This window comes from Rhinopithecus bieti, unplaced genomic scaffold (genome assembly GCF_001698545.2).
Source record: "Rhinopithecus bieti isolate Rb0 unplaced genomic scaffold, ASM169854v2 scaffold_29928, whole genome shotgun sequence".
NCBI lineage: Eukaryota > Metazoa > Chordata > Mammalia > Primates > Cercopithecidae > Rhinopithecus > Rhinopithecus bieti.
The window spans coordinates 4,392,783-4,408,844 of record NW_016814053.1 but is presented as its reverse complement, the minus strand read 5'-3'; the positions used below and the strand labels follow the sequence as shown (position 1 = coordinate 4,408,844).

Below are 16,062 nucleotides of genomic sequence, written 5' to 3'. Positions count from 1 at the left end.
TTTTATATTTTTTTTTTTTTTAATAGATGGGGTCTTTTTCTGTTGCCCAGGCTGGAGTGCAGTGGTACGATCACAGCTCACTGCAGCCTTGAATTCTTGGGGCTCAAGTGAGCCTCTCATCTCAGCCTCCCAAGTAGCTGGGACTACAGGTGCACACCACTGCATCCAGCTAATTTTTTGTAGAGACAGGGTTTTGCTATGTTGCCTAGGCTAGTCTCCAACTTCTGGATTCAAGTGATCCTTGGCCTCCTAAAGTGCTGGGATTATAGGAATGAGCCACTGCAGCCAGCCAGTCATACTTCAATCAAGGTCTTTTGGGTTTTTTTAAAATAGGATTTTTTAGTCTGTTCAATCATGGGCAAACCCTTCAAATTTATATATCTTTTATAGTTTTTATACTCTAAAGCACTCAGATCCACACTTTAGTAACGGGTTTGGATTCATTAAGAAACTTTGTATAGATGACTTGCTTTGTTTCTACTTCATATTAATAAGACCAATCTTGAGTTAATCTGATACACACCTTCACAAATATTAAAGCAGCTTTAAAAATGATTAAAGAGCAAAGCTATTATGTACTCATTTTATGTGGGAATGTTGACTGCTCCTAAGTTGTTTAAATAGACTTAAAGAAGTTTTACAAAAAAAATTTGGTCATTTTTTTTTTTTAAATGTTTTCAGTGTTAACATACATCTTACAATTCGGTTTTTTTTTTTTTCTTTTTCTTTTTTGAGACAGAGACTCACTGTGTTGCCCAGGCTGGAGTGCAGTGGCGCAATCACTACTTACCACAGCCTTGACATCCCTGGGCTCAGGTGGTCTTCCCCCCTCAGCCTCTGGAGTAGCTGGGACTTTAGGCATGTGCCATCATGCCCTACTAATTTTTATATTTTTTGTAGAGATGGGGTTTTGCCATGTTGTCCAGGCTGGTATCAAACCTCTGGGCTCTAGCGATCGCCTGCCTTGGCTTCCCAGAGTGCTAGGATTACAGGTATGAGTCACTGCACCTGGCCTTAAATTTCATTTTTAAAGAGGGCTTAGGGTGAGTTTAGTATTTGTCCTATTTATTAGTGAGCTGGAGATTACTAGATAAAAGTATATTTGACTCTAAGTAAAAATGCTTTGGTGATTTAAATGCTTATCTACTTACATGAATGCAATGGGAAAAGCCATAATCTAAACCTGTTTCTAAGGAAACTTAAGTTTTACAACATTAATTCATATTGTTACTAGAATCAATTTTTATTAATAAATGCTATCTCCTCACCCTCCCCCCTTTTTAAATTTCAGGTTATTATCAACCCTTACTTTGCTAAGCAAGAAACTGAACTGTTACAAGATTACCCTTGAATGTCTACCACAAAATGTTGGTTTCTATAAAAAGTTTGGATATACTGTATCTGAAGAAAACTACATGTGTCGGAGGTTTCTAAAGTAAAAATCTTTTAAGAAAATTGTCAAAGGGGCTAATGCTACAATGGTACACTCTTCCTAGAGTTGAAATATTTTGTTGCTGCAGCCGAGTGACCTCCATAAATACTGGACTGAAAAAACATTGTAATACTACAAGTATAATGACATTTAGAAGATTACTTTGGGCTGGTGGGACATGCTGTGAATTTAGATTACAGATGAATATTATAAAGGGGATGATTTTTAACCAAAGGAATATATTTTTAACTTGAATCTTTTCTTGCATTGTATTTTTCTAAAAGTTTGGCTTCATTTCTTGAGTATGGGTAATAAGGAGTTATATGTCTGCCATCTGTGTTGCTCAGTTAAAAAAGTATTCATTGAATAAGGCTGTTTCTTATCACATGCATAAAATTAAATATTTTTGTTTCAAAGAAACATCTCAATACACTTAGGGGTGTATTGTTTCCCACATACTAAGTCAGGGTGAATAAATTAGTTATTATAACTAAACATAGTCTAGTCCAACATTCATCTCAATACAGGCAAACAACCTGATCAGCCTTTTAAAGAAGTAGAAGAAATGAAAATTATTTGACAAGATTAAAACAATTTATATATTTTACTAAAAGTTTATATAGTATAGTCTATGTAGATTAAAAAGTACCACTTGTCTTTTCTGTGAATTATAACTATTCATTTGTTAAAACGCCTAAAAGCAATTATAGTGGGACATCTAAGGTCCTTTTTAAACAGTGAATTAGTAAAGCATAGTGTGTTTCTTACCACTGATTTATTTTTTCATGGGTATCTGGAAGCCTCTAAGTTTTTTCAAAATGGAAGTATCACAAAATTGAGTGAAACACAATACTTAAAAATGTATTGTAAAGCGTAGATTTGCCCAAATTCATCAAAATGTTGATGGAAGCCTTTACTTTTTACTGTAGAATTATAATGCCTATTCATGGTCATTATCCTGTTTTATTTTTTAAATTTTTTAAAGTTGAAGAATTAAATACTTTAATGGTTCTAATCTTTGCATTCCATGTTACAATTAAACCTGTTCATAATGAGTAAGTGCTTCTGTTAGAATCCACATCTGTGCTTTTCTTGAGTCTGCTATTGAACTATTAGATTACATCATAATTCATAAAATTTTAGTTTTATGTGCTCTTTGTAAAACGAACTTGCAAAGAAAATACCAGTGTTTCTCACCCCATTGACTCACGCCACGCCATTTTGGATTTCCCTCCATGCAGCCAGCTATAGTTGGCTTTCCAAAACAACAGAAATCCTTCACCAAGAATGCGCTACTTACCTGCTTATGGCCTATGCTGACGAACTGATCTGTCCTTTGTGAAACGCAACAAAGTTAGTTCTGTCTTTTCAGAAGTCCTACAACCTTGGCAAAGAGTAGTTTTATCAGGTAAATTCTGGTAATTAAAAACCCATGTTAAAAATTAGCCCCCCGGGCGCGGTGGCTCAAGCCTGTAATCCCAGCACTTTGGGAGGCCGAGGCGGGCGGATCACGAGGTCAGGAGGTCGAGACCATCCTGGCTAACACGGTGAAACCCCGTCTCTACTAAAAAATACAAAAAACTAGCCGGGCGAGGTGGCAGGTGCCTGTAGTCCCAGCTACTTGGGAGGCTGAGGCAGGAGAATGGCGTAAACCCGGGAGGCGGAAGTGAGCCGAGATCCGGCCACCGCACTCCAGCCTGGGCGACAGAGCGAGACTCCGTCTCAAAAAAAAAAAAAAAAAAAAAAAATTAGCCCAAGCTGGGCACAGTGGCTCACGCCTGTAGTTCCAGCACTTTGGGAGGCTGAGGCGGGCGGATCACAAGGTTAGAAGTTTGAGACCAGCCTGACCAACATGGTGAAACCCTGTCTCTACTAAAAAGAAAAGTTAGCCGGGCATGGTGGCACGCGCCTGTAATCCCAGCTACCCAGGAGGCTGAGGTGAGAGAATCGCTTGAACCCAGGAGGCGAAGGTTGCAGTGAGCAGAGATCACGCCACTGCACTCCAGCCTGGCGACAGAGCGAGACTCTGTCTCAAAACAAAACAAAAATTATTAGCCTAGTTAAAGGTAAAACTAAATGCTTTATTACCTTTCTTACCACTGAACAATTTGAGGTAAAATCATTCACAAGGTTGGCACTTCAGTAAATTCCTTTAAATAGTGTTCCTAAGATATCTCTTAAATCTTCCCATAGGAAATAGAATTACAGGTAAGGTACACCATACAAAAATTGTGTCATTGAGAACAATGGTGATGTGTAGTTTTAGTTGAGTATGTTTATGATTTTTGAAGCCATATGGTGACAGTAAATGTAAATATGAAAAAATGCTACATAAAACACTTCTAAATTTTTTTTTTTTTTTAATGCTCCTTGTGGAGCAGGACTACCCCACAGGCAGTATACCCACAATAGCCTCTTTTTTTTTTTGAGACAAGGTCTCGCTCTGTTGCCCAGGCTGGAGTGCAGGGGCACAATCACCACACACTGCCGCCTCAATCTCCTGGGCTCAAGTGATCCTTCCACCTCAGCCTCCCATGTAGCTGGGACTACAGGTGCATGCCACCACACCCAGCTAATTTTTAAATTTTTTTTTGTAGAGATGGAGTCTCTCTCTGTTACCCAGGCTGGTCTCTAACTCCTAGGCTCAAGTGATCCTCCCGCCTCAGCCTCCCAAAGTGCTAGGATGACAGGTCTGAGCCACTGTACCTGGCCCACATTTTTTAAAGAGACAGTGTCCCACTCCATCACCCAGGCTGGAGTCCAGTGGTGTGATCACAACTCACTGCATCCTCCAGTTCCTGGGTTCAAGCCATCCCTCCTGCCTCAACTTCCCCAGTAGCTGGAACTACAGGTGTGTGCCATAACACCTGGCTTTAACTTTTTCTGTGGGGTCTCACTATATTTCCCAAGCTGGTCTCAAACTCCTGGGCTCAAGTGATCCTCTGCCTCAGTCTCCAGAGTATCTGGGATTACATGTGTGGGCTACCGTGTCTGGCTGTTCACATTTTTGAGCACTGTTTGCTTGTGAAAAGGTATAATGAAGTAGTTGTCATTTATACTGTGTCTGTTTTGTATATTTTTGTTTCATCAACTAAGATGCATTGTAACATATCTGAAATCTGGATATATTATCAATGGTTTGTCATAGTTTTGTTAGCCATATATTGCCTTTTAGTGGTGCCTAAAATAATGGTGTAGTTGTGAGGTGATCTTAGATTTGATGAAGCACAGTATGCAGGTAGGCCTAACGGAGGAAGATGGTACTATAAAAGCAAGACGTATTTTTTTTTCCGTAATGACTGAAAGCTGTTCTATGGATGACCTACCCTTTCCTTTAAACACGATTCTCTTCACTTCCAACTCCAAACTTGCTCAACTAATCCTTAAAAATAAACTTGAGGTGGAATTTGAGGCTTGCCTGGAGTACAGACCATAATTTTTTGTGTGTGTGTAACCACAGTGTTTTAGAGTATACTCTTAAAGTGCTTCTCAACATTCAATGTTCATCCACTCTTAACTAGGAATAAATTTGGGTTACTTTTACCCAGTAGATAACAATCTAAGTAAAGAAGTTTTGAGGTATAAGCAGCAGTATGAATGAGCTTTTCAATATTTTGGAGGTATAATGGCACAGCAGTTTTAATACAACCACCAATCTTCACAAAATAATTTTAATACTTTGTGCCTGGGCTAGCAGCATCTTGCACTGTGACATTCCTATACAGACATAAGCATTTTATCCAAGTACAAATGTTAAAAGCAGAGTAACTTAAGCAATTGTATATACAAAGGTATATAGACACTGTAGGTTATTTTCTTCTTGAATCATTTTGCTGCATAGTAAACTGCAATTACATGTCAGTATAATGTTACTGATCTATAGAATACACTTTGAACTGTGAGGTATGGCAACTCCCTATGAGAGAGAGCTAACATGTAAACCTGAATATTTTGAGTGATTTTTGTTTTAGCTGCCACAGATGGGAAAGACAAAAAAAAAAAAAAAAATTCCAGCATTCGAAGACCCTAGAGACCTTATTTTTTTAATCAGTAATAAAAAAAAAAAGGGCTTTCAGTACTTCTCACCTATTTTCTAGCATTCCCTTATTGGAGCACTGGTGAACGAAGAAAGAAAGAAAATACTGAGGTGAAGCTATGTTTGTTATGAGATTATGGATTAAATCAGTTATTAAAAAAAAAATCCGCCAGGTAACTGCTCATTTACTTTACATCAAGTTGAGATCTTGAGAGAGATACATATATATCTCAACTTTATAATTCAAGATTGCAGTTAAATATTTCTAATTCACTTGAATTACCATATTAATAAGACAATTAGAAACCTTATATTTTCTTAATACGGACATGCTTAACATTTTCTGACATTACTTCTAAACTCAGATGAAGCATAAAATCTCCCCACAACTGTTCTAAAAGTTAAGTGGTTGAGCTGGTAGCAAAAGCTATCATGGTTTAACATTTCCACCATAGAGTAGATACAAGTAAACAAAGGACACTGCTGTTTAAACATCTAATAGGTAAGAAATTAACATGAACCAATTAACTGAAATTAGAATACTGCCATTCCAGGTTTGAATACTTTCAATACTCAAGTTTCATATTTTCAAAATGAACAGTAATACAGTTTCCCTATGTTTTGATAACAATTTCACTATAAATTATGGGCCCAGATTACACTTTTAATGTTGGAATTGGGTGATCACTCCCACTTTAAATACTCTAGAAAATAAATCATGATTAAATTTATCATAGTTAACTATCACAAAACATCAGTGGTAATAAAGGAATCACAGAAATGGAATCAAATAGAATAAAGAATAGGAAGAGCTACCAGAACTACTTGAACATTAGGTAGACAGATGTAAGAAAAACAAACTTGTAATATTCTTATATGAAAGAATAAACTTAATGGTTTGTCTGCATTAATATTGTACTCAGCCGGGCGCAGTGGCTCAAGCCTATAATCCCAGCACTTTGGGAGGCCAAGGTGGGTGGATCACTTGAGGTCAGGAGTTTGAGACCAGCCTGGCCAAAATGGTGAAACCCCATCTCTACTAAAACTACAAAAATTAGCCAGGCATGGTGGCATGCGACTGTAATCCCAGCTACTCGGGAGGATGAGGCAGGACAATCACTTGAAACCGGGGAGGTGGAGGTTGCAGTGAGCCAAGATTGCGCCACTGCAATCCAGCCTGGGTGACATTAGAGACTCTGTCTCAAAAAAAAAAAAAAAAAAAGAAAAGAAATATATATCTATATCTCTAGAGTACTCAAGATGATGAGAGTCCCTTTTCCCAGTGTTTGTGAGAGACTAATATACAGTACTGGGCAGGCACTTTAGTGACAACATAAAAATTACAGTGGATAGAAAAAGTGGAAAATTACCAGCTACAAATTATCAATAACAAAATCTGTTCTTTTGGCCAGGTTACTAGATTGGATATATGTATATTTATGAAACAAGTTTTTAAAACCTAAACTTACTATTATGAAGATTCTTTTAAGCAGAGTTTCTGCTAAATTAAGTATCACAGATTGTTATTACACTGTAAGAGATCTTTGCTGACCTGCCCAGTAGTGATCTATATACAGGAAAGCTGTGTTATCTGGAACTTTTATCAACTGGAATTTTAGAAAACCCAATGCAAATCTTGACCCCACTAGACCATTGCACACCAAAGGACCTAATCACAAAGCAGAATACTGGATGACAACCAGATTAACAATATGCTGTTTTCACAGTTGTAAGATAAGAGAAGGGAAGGGGAGGGAAATCAGAAGAGGAATATCACCTGGGTCAATAAGAATTAACTCTTAATTAACAATTTTAATTAATCTCTACTCTCCCACTATGCTGGATAAGAAAGCTTTTACTGTATTATCACATCATAGAGAGGAAAGCAAAACAAGTAACTTGGTATAATAGGGTACTTTGCATAGTACCTCTTGGTACCAAGGGAACATAGAGAAATCATTCCCATTAGTAAAGCACCTCAAGAGAGGATTGAGAAAAGTTAGATACAAAGGAGTTTTGTTTGTGCTACCCTAAAGTCATCCACTATAAAAAGTTAAAAACACTCCTCTCTTCCCTTACATACTTAAAATAGCAAAAGTGTTTTCTTAGAACTTTTATACACACAAACTAAAATATAGCCAAAAATCCATAAAGTGACTTTACTAAAGCAAATTATAGGGCAGATATGGACTAACTGAATGTCAAGAATGGATTAAAATGCTAATTTAAAATACAATAGAGTCTCCCACAAATCACCTTCCCCAAAGAAAAGCTTCTGTCTGAGCCGGAACAATCTCACAGAATCATTAAGACAACATAAAAGCGAAGAGTAAACATTCTATATTCCAAATATTTACTAATGTTTCTTCCAGTCTCATACTTTCAGTTTAAACTAATTTATGGCTTAAAAGAAAGGAAATTACACAAAATGTTAAGAACTTTTCAGTGTTCTACATACTAATTTAGAGGTCATGAGGATTTAAGTTTTTTAAAAACGATGCAAGGCACTTTTCTTTTTTGGGGCTTCATTTAGAAAAAAATGGTGCTACATTGGTTTATTAGATTCATTTAGAATCTAATTTATTTAGAATCATTTTGGACAAAGGAAAAAAGGGCTGGACAACTCTGAAAAGAACAAATACAACATTTGGCTTTCACCGCCAAAAAATGCAAAAAGGAAAGTCACTTGAAAATCTGACACTATCCTTGTTTTTAAGCACTTGGTACTATAAATGAAAACATTTTCCTTTTATCATTGAAACTGTAGTTTTCTTTAATATAGAATAAACAAATAAGGAAAGTAATAAGAAAGGAAGCAATAATTAGATCACGTTAAAGTAAGGACAGCTAATTAGGGTCATGATTTAAAGATTAATAATGGAACAAGAAGTATAAAAAATAAAATGGTAATTAAGCTATTAAGTTATACTAAAAAAGAAATGTGGCAGGTTCCTGCATTTTGTTAATGTTTCTGTAAGAGGCTCCATCATAAAACTGAACTGTAAAATTATGTTAAAAATGTAATATATAGAACAGAAAAATGAATTTTAGCAAACCTTAGCAAATTCTTTTGTTATAAATTACCCAAACTTTATAAACAATCCCCCCATACTTGCATTTTGTTTAAAGTAATAACTTTATATCATACAAATAAATTTCAAGTATGAAAAGTGCATTATTGCAATAATACCTCTTTGCAAGTCCAAAATTCTTGGTTTATAATAAAACTTGTAAAGTGTGTGTGTGTGTGTTTTTTTTTTTAAAGGAGTAAAACCATCAGTGCCATCTACTGCAGAAGTCCAACATCTTAAAATGTTGCTCAACAAGTTGCAGAGAAGTATGTCTGGAAGCAACATGTAATTGAAAAAAAAACTACTTATGTTTTTACCATTTTACATTATAATTGTCTCTTGTATTTTCTCCTTCCCAAATAGAAATTCACACTTTATAATGTTGCTCTTCAGTCAGCCATTCTGTGCAGTTGCCACTTGCATGTTTCCAAAATCATCCTCTTCTTCATGTGTTCTCTTCAAACTGCCTAAAAGTTATTGCATGAAGATTAAAAGGGCACTAAAATAAATTCATGTTAAAACGTTACAGCGAGTACAATTTTGTTATTCATTAAGTGATCATGTATACACTGTGAAAATTCCACAACTGAACTTATAGCAAAATTTAGTAAACTCCTTTGTTATCTACATTACCTAAATATTATAACTTTTTAATCTTCATGACAGATTTTCCTTCTCAAGTATTAAGTATGTCTTAGGTATTGCATATAAAATAAATAATAATTTTTGAACTAGTGTGAAAACAGACCTTTTAAAGAGATAATACACAAATGTTTCGTCATCAAGTTCATTGTTTTTCAGGCACCATAAACATGTGACTTAGGGCATAAAATTTAGGAAATTAATCTTGTATTTGTATAATTTTTTGTAGATAATCTTTTTGCTTTCATAGAGGCTGTTATGAAGAGCAGCTGAAAATATTTTTCCACTGAAGCTATGGAAGTCTAGGTTGGGAGAAAGGAAGGCATGTAGCATATAAAGAGATTTTCTTTTATCTATTCTTCACATCAGCATCTGCTAGTACAGAAATCTCCCACATAGAATCAAAGCTATCTCTATATCCCCAAAAGTCATAATCAAGAAATTAGAATCTCAATGGAGAAAAACTTTAGGGAACAGTTAAACCAGCAGAGGGTCCGCTGTGTTTTTTGCCTAACAATGGCACGACCTTAAACTTATGCCCTATTGGACTCTTACATCATGGTAATAATAATGTTAATTCAGAGGGCACATTCTAATATGAAGAATGTTTCACTATAAAATTAATAAAGATAAAAATATAGTATCAACACAATTGAATGAGAAAAAATATCCTAGCCCTTAGGCTAAACCCAGAAGCTGTGAGTAAGTTTCAGATGAAGTGCTGTGCTTCTATGGGAACTCCAAACGACTACGGGTTGGAGGAAGAGTGCATTAATCATCATGTCTTCCTGAGGAGATGACATATGAACCAAGAATAGGGAGACTAAATGTGATGCATTTTAGGTGGGGAAAAGACACACACAGGAAACCCTCAGTAGTTGTTTTCTGAAATGCAGACATAAAGAGGAACAAGGAGAGAAAGAAACTGAAAAATCAGAGGACTTATGGCATTCTATAAACTTTTGTAGGAATGAAGCCAAAGGAGGCTTTGGCAAAGGAAAAATATCACTATTAGAAATACCTTTCATGGGAATAAGTCTGGCCACTATGTACAGAACAGACCAAATAACAAAAGTTTGGAGAGGAGGCAAATCTGGACCTGAACTAGATTAAGGTCACTATTAAAAAAAGGAAGGAATGTTAACAATACTGACAAAACAGACCCAAAGGATGTGGAAAGCAATTATTAGATAGATGTGGCGAAGGAAAGAAAAAAGTCAATTAGGAAGTTGAGCCTTGGGGATGAATATACAGTCATATCACTCACTATAGGCAGTGCAGTAGAGTGCAATGAATTCTATACTTGTGGATCAGATTACCTGTCCTCAATTTCCAGGTCAGTGCTAACTAGGTATATAAGCTGTTCTTACTGCCTTATATAACTGTTGGTTCAAAGGTTGAAGTGAACTGCAGGGTAGGAAAAACTGGAAATAAATTAAAAATACCTTGTGTGCTTTGTTAGGAGAGAAACAAAGGTGATAAACACAGGCAGCACGGTCTTGGGAAAGGAAGATTTTGAGAGCATGCCTGGATTAACTTTGAAAATAAGGGGTTTAGGGTACTTCTGAAATAGCAACAGAGGGAGGAAAGGATGGAAATATTGATGGCAAGAGAAAAACAGCTCACATTAGCCACCCTACATGCTATATTAACCACCCTTTACTTTTAATAAGATCACCTAAGCATGTTTAGGGCCCCTTCTCCAGATTCTTCTTCTTATTTTAATCTTTACAACATGGATGTACTACTACTTAAAAGACTTACGCTTATTACAGTACACATTTATTCATTATAAAATGAATCCTTTTGAATTATCTGAGCTCAATAGTTAAACAAGTTTTCTAAACAATTTAAATTGTTCAGTGTAACCTGTAGCAAGTTCTCCACCTTTCATTATCTCTCTTCCCAAATTTCTCCAAAAAGAAAAAAATCCTTACCTGTGGTACCAGAATGAACAGATAATGACCTTTCTATCTGGAGTGGTGACATCATCTGTATTGTTAATTTTGCTAGGTAGATGGCTTCATATTCCTAAAAAAAAAAAGTTAATTACCTTGAATATATATTTACATTCTTGGATACCCAAAATAGTGATTAATATGTACACTTTTGGTATTCTTCATCTGTACTGAAAACTCTAGTGCCATATTGTATGAAGATAAATGGAAGTTTAAAATTCCTGTCTCATAAATTCAGAACTACTGATAACACTGATAATTATAAATCAAGTCTGGCTAATAGCTTGCGCTAGGGTACTACATGCTGAACTGCAGTCAGTATGGCATTAGCTATAATGATCTCTGACTTCATCTGTTTAAAATAACCCAAAAAACATCAAAACCTAAATTGGCAATCTCAATAGTCCTCTGCTTCCAGTTATAAGAATAAAGGCATTTTGTTTTTCTCTTTTCTGAAAACAAGGAAAACATTGGATGAAACTAGGAAATATCCATTACCCTGAAAATGAGAAGAAGGAGGGGAAAAGGAATTGATTACCAGCTAGGTCAGGAGAGTGGTTACCTTTACGGAGGGAGAAACAGATTTGTGTTTGAGAAGGGGCATGAGAAAGGCTTTTGGTGTCCTGGTAAACATTCTGTTTCTGTACTTGGGCAATAGTTACATGGATGTTTATTTACATTTTATGCATTTTCTATATGTGTATTATAATTTCACAATAAAATTTTCAAAAAATAGACCCATACTAAGCTAGGCATAGCAGATAACTCCTCTGTGGGCCAGAATAGGCACAGTTCATAGCTCGCTAAAAAAGGTGACCTAAAATAAAACCAACAAGCCCTTGCATGGTATGACAAAGTCAGGAAATATGAGTGGCCTATGGGAGAAGGTGGGACATATTAAGGAAAATGTGAACATGTATACCTGCCGTTTTTTGCAAGCAGCAGGCTGTAAGTACGGTAAGGAGGAAGAGAAATTTGGTTGTATGTAGCCAAGCATCAGTTGATCCTGGATAGCTAAAAGTAAAGGCTAAATCAGCAATTCTAGCCTGGATATACATGAGAATCACCTGAGGCACTTTAAAACCTACATACCTAGGCCCCACCCTCACAGATTTTCATTTCATTGGCTTGCGTAAGGATTCCCCAGGTGATTCTAACATACATCAGTGTTTATCAATTTAAACAAAATAAACCTGTGATATAAGCTGCTCTGCTTCTTACTCACTGATTTATGCCACCAAAGGAACCTGGGAAAATTCAAGCTGTCTGCCTTCCCCAACCACTCCTCTGGCTCCTTTCCCACAATTTTATTCTTGGGTAAATAGCTGATCTAAGACGAATACCTCCAGTTCAAAGACGACTAATAATCAAAAAGGAACCAGTGTTAGGTCTTACTCAAAGATTTTACAAGGAAAAAACCAAAAAAACAGAAAAGCAAGAGTATAACCAAACGTCATAAAGAAAATGCCATAAAACTTATACCATGAAGCAGACGAAAATTATGAACAAATTAATCAAAGAAAATATGGCAGTTACGGGATTGAATGTTTGCATTCCTCTGAAAATTCCTATGTTGAAGTCCTAACACTTAATGTGGGGACTTCGGCAGGTAATTAAGTTGGGATGAGGTCATGAGGACTGGCCCTAGGATGAAATGAGTATCCTTCTAAGAACTATGCTCCCACCTCAAACCACTAACACTTATTCCTCTACCTCAAATGCTTTCCCCCAAATATGTGCATTTCTTCAGGTCTCTGCTCAAAATACCACTTTTCAGTAAGCCCATTTCTGACCACCCTTCTAAAAACGCAATTCTTGTCCCACCCTCCTTACACGGCCTTATTTTTCTTGGATCCATTACTTCTGACCTACTACATTTTGTTTGCTGTCTGATTCTCCCACTAAATAAATTTCATGAGGTCAAAGATTATTGTCTGTTTTGTTCTCTGCTTTACTGTCAGTGCCTAATTAAAACAATGCCAAATAAATACTTAATGAAACAATGCAGCATGGGACATGGAAAACAACGTGAGAAAAATCAAGTGGAAAAAAAAAAGAACAAAGCTGAAAATAATTACAGAGAAAATAGCAAGTAACAAAGAAAAAAGGGAACATAAACTATACCGGGGTAAGGCGTACACTAAAAAGAAACAGAAACAGAACAACCAAAAGGGCAAATACACAATAGAAGACAACTTTCCTGATATAAGGGAAGGCTTGAATTTGCAAGTGGTAAGAACACACTATGACTCAGAAAAAAACTGATGTAGAGCAATCATCAAGATACATCCTGGCAGAATGTAGTGGCTCATGCCTGTAATCCCAGCACTTTGTGAGGCCAAGATGGGAGGATCACTTGAGTCCAGGAGTTTGAGACCAGCCTGGACAATATGGCAAAACCCTATCTCTACCAAAAATAATTTAAAAAACTAAGCCAGGTGTGTGGCCTCACACCTGTAATTCCAGCACTTTGGGAGGCCGAGGCAGGCAGATAACCTGAGGTCAGGAGTTCCAGACCAGCCTGACCAACATGGCGAACCCCTGTCTCTCTACAAAAAATATAAAATTAGCTGAGTTTGGTGGCACATGCCTGTAATCCCAGCAACCCGGGAGACTGAGGCAGAAGAATCGCTTGAACCCAGGAGGCAGAGGTTGCAGTGAGCCAAGATTGCGCCATTGCACTCCAGCTTGGGCAACAGAGTGAGACTTCGTCTCAAACAACAACAACAAACAAAAAACTTAGCTAGGTGTGGTAGTGTGTACCCGTGGTCCCAGCTACTCAGGAAGCTAGGGTGGGAAGATCGCTTGAGCCCAGGAGGTCAAGGCTACAGTGAACCATGATCGCACCACTGCACTGTAGCCTGGGTGACAGTGCAAAACCCCTCTCAAAAAACAAAAACACAAAAAACCAGGATACACCTTGATAAAGCATCTTATGGTCATCTAGACGAGGGGTCCCCACCCCTAGACTGCAGACCCCAGAATCGGTCCATCGCCTGTCAGGAACCGGGCCACACAGCAGGAGATGAGTGGCACTCCAGGGAGCACTACCACCTGAGCACCGCCTCCTGTCAGATCAAGAGCAGCATTACAGTCTCACAGGAGTGCAAACCCTATGGTAAACCTATCCCTCCCTATGGTATGCGAGGGGATCTAGGTGGCACACTCTTTAACTAATGCCTGATGATCTGAGGTAGAACAGTTTTGTCCTGAAACCATCTCCCCCACCACCCCATCTACAGAAAAACTGTCTTCCATGAAACTGGTCCTTGGTGAGAAAAAGGTTGCAGACTGCTGATCTAGACAACCTTCTCCTGACACAAATCAGTTCACCTAAGGGGGGAATCTTAAAATTGGTCTGCCTTCAAACTTTACTAAAACAATATTTAGGCCAGGCGCAGTGGCTCATGCCTATAATACCAACACTTTGGGAGGCCAAGGCGGGCAGATCACCTGAGGTCGGGAGTTTGAGACCAGCCTGGCTAACATGGTAAAACCCCATCTCTACTAAAAATATAAAATTAGCTGGGTGTGGTGGCATGTGCCTGTAATCCCAGCTACGCAGGAGGCTGAGGCAGGAGAATCACTTGAACTCGGGAGGCGGAGGTTGCAGTGAGCCGCTATTGCGCCACTGCACTCCAGCCTGGGCGACAGAGTGAGACTCCATCTCCAAAAAAACAAAAAAACAAAAAATATTTAATATCAGATCTGTGTACAAAATCACTAGGAAAAGTATTAAATAAAATTTTATATCTAGCCACTGTCATTCAAATATAAGGGCAAAAGAAAAATATTTTCCAATATGCAAAGGAATAGTTTCCATGGGAATATAGTTTCCATGAACTATCCTTAAAAATAATACTCAAAGTCCAAGAGTTTAATAAAGACACTGGGACAGGTAATAGGATTGGCTGAATCTTATTGAAATATAGGATTAAGGGCTGGGCACTGTGGCTCACGCCTGTAATCCCAGCACTTCGGAGACTGAGGCGGGTGGATCACATGATCTCAGCAATTCAAGACCATCCTGACCAACATGGCGAAACCCCGTCTCTACCAAAAATACAAAAATTAGCTGGATGTGGTGACATATGCCTGTAATCCCAGCTACTCGGGAGGCTGAGGGGTGTGAATCACTCAAACCCAGGAGGCAAAGGTTGCAGTGAGCCGAGATCACACCCCTGTACTCCAGCCTGGGCAGTAGAGTGAGACTTATCTCAAAAAAAAAAAAAAAAAAAAAAAAAAAAAAAAAAAAAAAAAAAAAAAAAAATATTTAAAAAAAAAAAAACAAAAAAAAAGGAAAAGTAAATAAATAAAACCTTAAAAATTATGTAACAAACATAAACACATCAAAAACTTTTAAACTATAAAAAGAAGTTTAAAAAAAAGGATCCTTTTAAAACAGAAAGCATAATATGAAATAATATAAGATTGTACCTGTCATTTTCAGTAAATGAAAGTGGGTTAAATTCACCTGTTAGAAAACAGATGATACCAGATTTAATAGCAAAACTCAATCCTAGACTATACTGAGGAAAAGCATCTAAAATCAAGTGATTTAGAAACAGAGCGCCAAATCATGAATGAACTTCCATTCACAATTGCTTCAAAGAATAAAATACCTAGGAATCCAACTTACAAGGGATGTAAAGGACCTCTTCAAGGAGAACTACAAACCACTGCTCAGTGAAATAAAAGAGGACACAAACAAATGGAAGAACATATCATGCTCATGGATAGGAAGAATCAATATTGTGAAAATGGGCATACTGCCCAAGGTAATTTATAGATGCAATGCCATCCCCATCAAGCTACCAATGAGTTTCTTCACAGAATTGGAAAAAACTGCTTTAAAGTTCATATGGAACCAAAAAAGAGCCCGCATTGCCAAGACAATCCTAAGTCAAAAGGACAAAGCTGGAG

The 16,062-nt window shown here is 37.2% G+C and overlaps 2 protein-coding genes across 4 annotated transcripts in view; one reads left to right on the top strand and one right to left on the bottom strand.

Moving 5' to 3' along the window:
* Positions 1 to 3,004, top strand: part of GNPNAT1 (glucosamine-phosphate N-acetyltransferase 1) — a 15,587-nt gene extending 12,583 nt beyond the window's left edge. For all 3 annotated transcript variants that reach the window (XM_017849473.1, XM_017849472.1, XM_017849471.1), the window contains exon 6: positions 1,292 to 3,004. In XM_017849473.1, coding sequence (XP_017704962.1) covers positions 1,292 to 1,439 — 148 coding nt within the window. In that variant the 3' untranslated portion in view covers positions 1,440 to 3,004. The remainder of the gene's footprint in view (positions 1 to 1,291) is intronic.
* A 2,040-nt stretch (positions 3,005 to 5,044) lies between these two features.
* STYX (serine/threonine/tyrosine interacting protein) overlaps positions 5,045 to 16,062 on the bottom strand; it is a 49,672-nt gene continuing 38,654 nt past the window's right edge. Inside the window, exons 10-11 of the mRNA XM_017849470.1 lie at positions 11,119 to 11,212; positions 5,045 to 9,006 (exon numbers count right to left, since the gene is read on the bottom strand). Coding sequence (XP_017704959.1) covers positions 8,933 to 9,006; positions 11,119 to 11,212 — 168 coding nt within the window. The 3' untranslated portion in view covers positions 5,045 to 8,932. The remainder of the gene's footprint in view (positions 9,007 to 11,118; positions 11,213 to 16,062) is intronic.